The sequence below is a fragment of the Narcine bancroftii genome, chromosome 5 (genome assembly GCF_036971445.1).
Source record: "Narcine bancroftii isolate sNarBan1 chromosome 5, sNarBan1.hap1, whole genome shotgun sequence".
Taxonomy (NCBI): Eukaryota; Metazoa; Chordata; class Chondrichthyes; order Torpediniformes; family Narcinidae; genus Narcine; species Narcine bancroftii.
Window position 1 is genome coordinate 188,713,591 of NC_091473.1, and position 6,212 is coordinate 188,719,802.

Below are 6,212 nucleotides of genomic sequence, written 5' to 3' on the forward strand. Positions count from 1 at the left end.
TAAGCTTCCTCATTGCTGTCTGTGATTCTCCCGACAACCAGAATGAGGTAGAGCGTGATCAAGGTAGGGATTCCTTGCACATATGAATTGGGAACAGGGATAGCCTATTCTAAAACCTGCCCCACCACCTAATAAGGATGGAAAATCTAATTGCTGGAGAAACTCAGCAGGTCAAACGGGGTGCTTTATAGAGCAAAGATAAAGATACATAACCAATATTTCAGGCTTGAGCCCTTCAACAGATATAGAAAAATATCAGCAGGCACCTGAAAAAATGGTAGGTGGGAGGGGCAGAAGGAGGAGGAGCAGGAGGTAACAGGTGGATAAGGGAGGGAGGGAACAACATCAAACAGGGGGTGGCTCTGTGAATGGAGAGGGACAGTGGGTTTCTGTGTCATACCAATCTCCACAAACTCCTGAGGAAGTAGAGGCGCTTTCTTCATGAAAGTGTGTTGGGTCCAGGAAAGATCCTCCAAGAGAGTGACTCCCAATAATTTAAATATGCTCACTCTCTCCACCTCTGATTCCCCGCTGATCACTAGATCTTACACCTCTGGTTTTCCCTTCCTGAAGTCCACAATCAGCTCCTTGGTTTTGGTGACATCAAGTGCGAGGTTGTTGTTGGTGCACCATTCAGCCAAGTTTTCAATCTCCCTCCTGTAGGCTGACTTATCGCCCCTTTTTTATACAACCCACTACCAACCATGGTCCAATGCATCCCTGCCAAATGTAAGCGAGGTCTCCCCTATGAGAATTCCTGAGGAGAGAGCACCAGTGATAAATGCAGCCTTTTGGATATCTTGTGACATCCTGTGCCGTGTGAATTGTGTCTGCTCTCATACACAGCTTCCACTTGATGACCACTGCATTTCTCCAGGCAATAAACCACAAGTAAACACAGGCCGGGTGCAGATTCCTCAATAAGACAGGGTGTTTTCTTAGCCGTGGTTCAGAGACACAGTTGGCAATGGTCAAATGGCACCGGGGCGTGAAGCCTCACAGACACCGTACGTCCTGCCTGGACCAAGCGGAGAGGCAGGGACGGAGAGCCAGCCCCATCACCGCCTCATCCCCCATTAAGGACTCTCACTGAGGCACAGTTCATCGGGGGAGGTTACCTCATGGTTATCTATGACCAGAGGGCCTTCCTGCTTCAGTTTCCGCCCTTCCCTCTGGTGGCTGATTCTCCACCCTGCCCACCCTCGTCTCTGATCACTGAAATAGAGTTGGGGGGAGGGGGAAAGAGGATAATCAGAGGTTTCTCAGTGGGAAGGGGAATGCTTCTCAGTGGGAAGGGGGAATGCTTCTCAGTGGGAGGGGGGAATGCTTCTCAGTGGGAGGGGCAGTTTCTCAGTGGGAAGGGGAATGCTTCTCAGTGGGAGGGGGCAGGTTTCTCAGGTGGAGTCCCCAGTTTTTGGGGGGGGGCAGATTTCTCAGTGAAAGGGGGTAATTGTCTCAGTGGGGGCGGGAGAGTCCTGGTTTTTCAGTGTGAGTGGGGAAATTTCTCAGTGGGCGGGGGGTGCAGGGGGAGCCCTGGATTTCAGATTTATTGTCAGAATGCATACGTGAAATCACCTGCAACCCTGAGATTCTTTTCCTGAGGGCAAGGCAGAACTACCACTTATTGACAGTGCAAGAAAAAAAAAGTTGTACTTAACATGCAAACACATAAAGAAATGTAAACAAACTGACTGTGCAATACAGAGAGAACAAAAGAAAATCAATAAATGCACAAGTGTCCTTAAACGAGTCCCTGATTTGTTGAGGAGTCTGATGGTGGAGGGGGAGCAGCTGTTCTTCTGGGGTGAACGCTCTGGGACTTCAGTGCCCCTGCTCTGGGAGTCAGTTCTTCTTTGGCTTGGCTTCGCGGATGAAGATTTATGGAGGGGTAATGTCCACGTCAGCTGCAGGCTCGTTTGTGGCTGACAAGTCCGATGCGGGACAGGCAGACACGGTTGCAGCGGTTGCAAGGGAAAATTGGTTGGTTGGGGTTGGGTGTTGGGTTTTTCCTCCTTTGTCTTTTGTCAGTGAGGTGGGCTCTGTGGTCTTCTTCAAAGGAGGTTGCTGCCCGCCGAATTGTGAGGCGCCAAGATGCACGGTTTGAGGCGATATCAGCCCACTGGTGGTGGTCAATGTGGCAGGCACCAAGAGATTTCTTTAAGCAGTCCTTGTACCTCTTCTTTGGTGCACCTCTGTCTCGGTGGCCAGTGGAGAGCTCGCCATATAACACGATCTTGGGAAGGCGATGGTCCTCCATTCTGGAGATGTGACCTACCCAGCGCAGTTGGATCTTCAGTGCCCTGTTCTGGGATGAGCGTTCCAGGAGTGAGCACTCCAGAAATGAGAGATCCAGGAAGGAGTGAGCGCTCCAGAAGCAAGTGCCACTGCTCTGGGAGTGAGTGCTCCACGTGTAAATACTCTGGGACTGAGTGCTTTGGGAGCTGGCGCCCCTGCTCGGGAGTGAATGCTCTGAAGTAAATGCCCCTGTTCTGGAGTGAGCTCCCAAGGAGTGAGCTCTCCTGGAGTAGTGCTCCAGTGGTGTGTGATCATGCTCCGAGAGTGAGAGCTCTGGGAGTAAGTGCTTTTCCTCCGGGAATCAGCACTCCATGTGTGTGGTCTGGGAGTGAATGCTCCAGGAGCGAGTGGCCGGTGTTTTGGGAGTGAATGCTCCTGATTGTGCACTCCAGGAGTGAGTGGCCCTGCTCTGGGAGTAAATGTTCCGGGAGTGAGTGCCCCTGGGAGTTAGCGGTCCTACTCCCGGCATAAGTGGTCTGGGAATGAGTTCTACAGGAATGAGTGTTCCGGGAGTGAGCGCTCCTGGACTGAATGCCCCTGCTCCGGAAGTGAGCGCTCCAGCCATGAATACCTCGCTCCGGGAGTGCCCCTACTCCAGGAGTGTCCGCGAGTGCCCTTGCTCCGGACTGCCCGCTTCAGCGGGGCGCTAGTGCCCCCTGCTCCGGGATTGCCCGCTCTGGCCTCCGGGTGTGAGCCCCGCGACCCTCCTCCGGGATCCGCCCCGGGGGTGATTGACAGGCCGCCGAGCCGAGCGCTGAATATACAAGAAGCCAGAGCGGCGACCGAGGAGGCCAGACTGGGGAGTGAAGCGGCCGGCCGCTGGGTTCTCGCTGCTGCAGCTCTGCGACCGCCCGCCCATGGCTCCCGCTCCCCTCCCGACGCCCATCTGGCTCCTGGTATTCCTCGGGGCGGCAGCGGCCGGCCGGCAGTGGCAGGGTGAGTCGACAAGCAGGGTGAGGGGGACACGGTGAGGGACGAGACTGCCGGGAATCTGTGCTCCCCCCCCCCCCCCCCCCCCGATCCCAGGGGGGGGGGCGGTTGTGGGTGAGCGAGCAGGGGAAAATTGGGCAGGAACAGAGTGGGTGGTCAGCTCCCAGCCGGTCGAGGGGCGGACAGGAAGGCACTGCCAAGGGGAGTGGGAGAGGGGCGGAGGGGGCGGGCATGGTGGACGAGAGGCAAGGCACGGGGTGGGGGGGAGACTACAAGGGAACAGAGCAGCAAAGATTCTATGCTGCAGACCGCAATGGGATACTGGTGGCGAGAGAGTGGACAGTATCCCACTCATAGTGATGCATTTAAAGTCAGGGGGTTGAGTTTAAAGCCATAGACAGCAAAGGGGTGCAGGAGTTTAGCGAAGGAAGTAGATCCACTGTTGAGATTTAAAAACGAGAGGACATGGGCTAAGGGTGAAAGTTTAAATGGAATAACGAGGCTAAATTTGGAGCATTGTATACAGTTTTGGTCACCAAACTACAGGAAAGATATCAATAAGATGGAAAGAGGACAGAGAAGATTTACTAGGATGTTGCCTGGACTTCAGGAACTGAGTTAGAGGGAAAAGTTAAACAGGTTAGGACTTTATTTCCTGGACCATAGAAGAATGAGGGGAGATTTGTTTGAGGTATTTACAATTATGAGGGGGAGAGACAGAGTAAATGTTGGTTGGCTTTTTCCTCTGAGGGTGGAAACCAGAGGTTAAGGGTGAAAGGGGAAAAGTTTAGGGGAACTTACTCACTCACAGAGGGGTGGTGGTGTGGAATGAGCTAAAGTGGGCTCAATTTTCATCTTTAAGAAGAAATTGGACGGATACGTGAATGGGTAGGGAAGGTTGTGGACTGGGTACAGGTCACTGGAGCGAAGCAGACTAGAAGGGCCTGTTTTCTGTGCTGTAGTGTGTGATGGTTAATATGAGGGGGAACCTCTTCACGGTAGGGGGGTGTGGAACGAACTGCCATTTAAGAAAATATTACATGAAAATGGTCTGCAGGTCATTGGGACTAAGCAGATAAAATATTTCGGCACAGACTTGCAGGGCCTGTTTCTTTCTATGAACGGAAGAAAGTTCAGGGGTAATTTTTTTTTAAATAGAGCGTGGTTGCTGGGGTGGTGCTGGAGGCTGGAAGAATAGGGGCATTTAAGAGACTCAGGCACATGGATAGAAGATAAATAGAGGGTTATGAGGTAGGAAGGGTTTAGTTTTTTTTAAGGTATATATAGGTTGGCACCACATTGTGACTGAAGGGCCTGTATTGTGCTGTCATGTTTTGTTGCATGACTTGTCAAGTGCAAGGTTCATTTAGGAGTCTGTTAGCAGTGAGAATAAGTCTTGTCCCTGAATCTGGGAGAGATGTCACACTCAAGACACTTCTCCCCCACACACCAGGTTCTGCGGTTCTTGTATTCAAGAGGCTTCTGACAGACACCTGACTCCACATGGAGTGGGTTGGGCATGGGCAGCAGAGGTTGGTATCATGCTCAGCATGGGGCATCGGGGTGGGGGGGGGGTGTCAATTGTCCTGTTCCCTTTTCTGAGGTTCTCTTTGCCTCACCTCTGACTGCTGCCTCCTCTCTTTCCCAGCAGATATTGACTTCATGACCATTCGCAACATATTGCAGGAGGCAGTAGCGGTGGAAAAGCTGGTCACGGAGATGTTGATGGTGGATGAGTTCTCCCTCATAACCCGGTTCACCTTGCCCCCCTTGGGGGAGGCGATGCTGCTGGGTGTCCCACGGCCAGAGGGACAACAGCCGGTACCTGGAGGTGATAGGAAGGACGGATGGAGGTAGGGTGCAAAAACTAGGCAGTAAAGAGTGTTCCTCGCCCAGTAACTGGTGGATGGTTCACACTGGTTCTTCTGCATCTCATGCCACCCTGGGGAGGGGGTGGAGGAGGGTGGAAGGGGAGAAGGGATAGGAGGGGAAGGAGGTTGGGAGGGGAAGGAGGTTGGGAGGGGAAGGGGGGTGGGAGGGGAAGGGGCAGAGGAGGAGGAGTGGGGAAAGGGAGGAGGAGTGGGGAAAGGGAGGAGGAGTGGGGAAAGGGAGGAGGAGTGGGGAAAGGGGAGGAGGAGTGGGGAAAGGGAGGAGGAGTGGGGAAAGGGAGAGGAGTGGGGAAAGGGAGGAGGAGTTGGGGAAAGGGAGGAGGAGTGGGGAAAAGGGCAGGAGGAGTGGGGAAAGGTAGGAGGAGTGGGGGAAAGGGAGGAGGAGTGGGGAAAGGGAGGAGGAGTGGGGAAAGGGAGGAGGAGTGGGGAAAGGGAGGAGGAGTGGGGAAAGGGAGGAGGAGTGGGGAAAGGGAGGGAGGAGTGGGGAAAGGGAGGAGGAGTGGGGAAAGGGAGGAGGAGTGGGAAAGGGAGGAGGAGTGGGGAAAAGGGAGGAGGAGTGGGGGAAAGGGAGGAGGAGTGGGGAAAGGGAGGAGGAGTGGGGAAAAGGGAGGAGGAGTGGGGAAAGGGAGGAGGAGTGGGGAAAGGGAGGAGGAGTGGGGAAAGGGAGGAGGAGTGGGGGAAAGGGAGGAGGAGTGGGAAAGGGAGGAGGAGTGGGGGAAAGGGAGGAGGAGTGGGGAAAGGAGGAGGAGGTGTGAAAGGGAGGAGAGTGGGGAAAGGGAGGAGGAGTGGGGAAAGGGAGGAGGAGTGGGGAAAGGGAGGAGGAGTGGGGAAAGGGAGGAGGAGTGGGGAAAGGGAGGAGGAGTGGGGGAAAGGGAGGAGGAGTGGGGAAAGGGAGGAGGAGTGGGGGAAAGGGGAGGAGGAGTGGGGAAAGGGAGGAGGAGTGGGGAAAGGGAGGAGGAGTGGGGAAAGGGAGGAGGGAGTGGGGATTGGCAGGGTGAGGCTGGAGGACCAGCTGGGGTCGAGGAGATTGGGGCAGAAGGGACAGGGAGGAGAAGAGCTGCTGGAATTCAGCATGTAAGGGCTGAAGATACTTGGAGA

General features: G+C 54.4%; 1 protein-coding gene across 1 annotated transcript in view; it reads left to right on the top strand.

Annotated features, from left to right (window-relative positions):
• Positions 1 to 2,853: 2,853 nt before the first annotated feature.
• Positions 2,854 to 6,212, top strand: part of LOC138765405 (thrombospondin-3-like) — a 60,355-nt gene continuing 56,996 nt past the window's right edge. The window contains 3 exon segments of the mRNA XM_069942447.1: positions 2,854 to 3,231; positions 4,877 to 5,022; positions 5,024 to 5,078. Of these exon segments, the coding sequence (XP_069798548.1) occupies positions 3,153 to 3,231; positions 4,877 to 5,022; positions 5,024 to 5,078 (280 nt within the window). The 5' untranslated portion in view covers positions 2,854 to 3,152.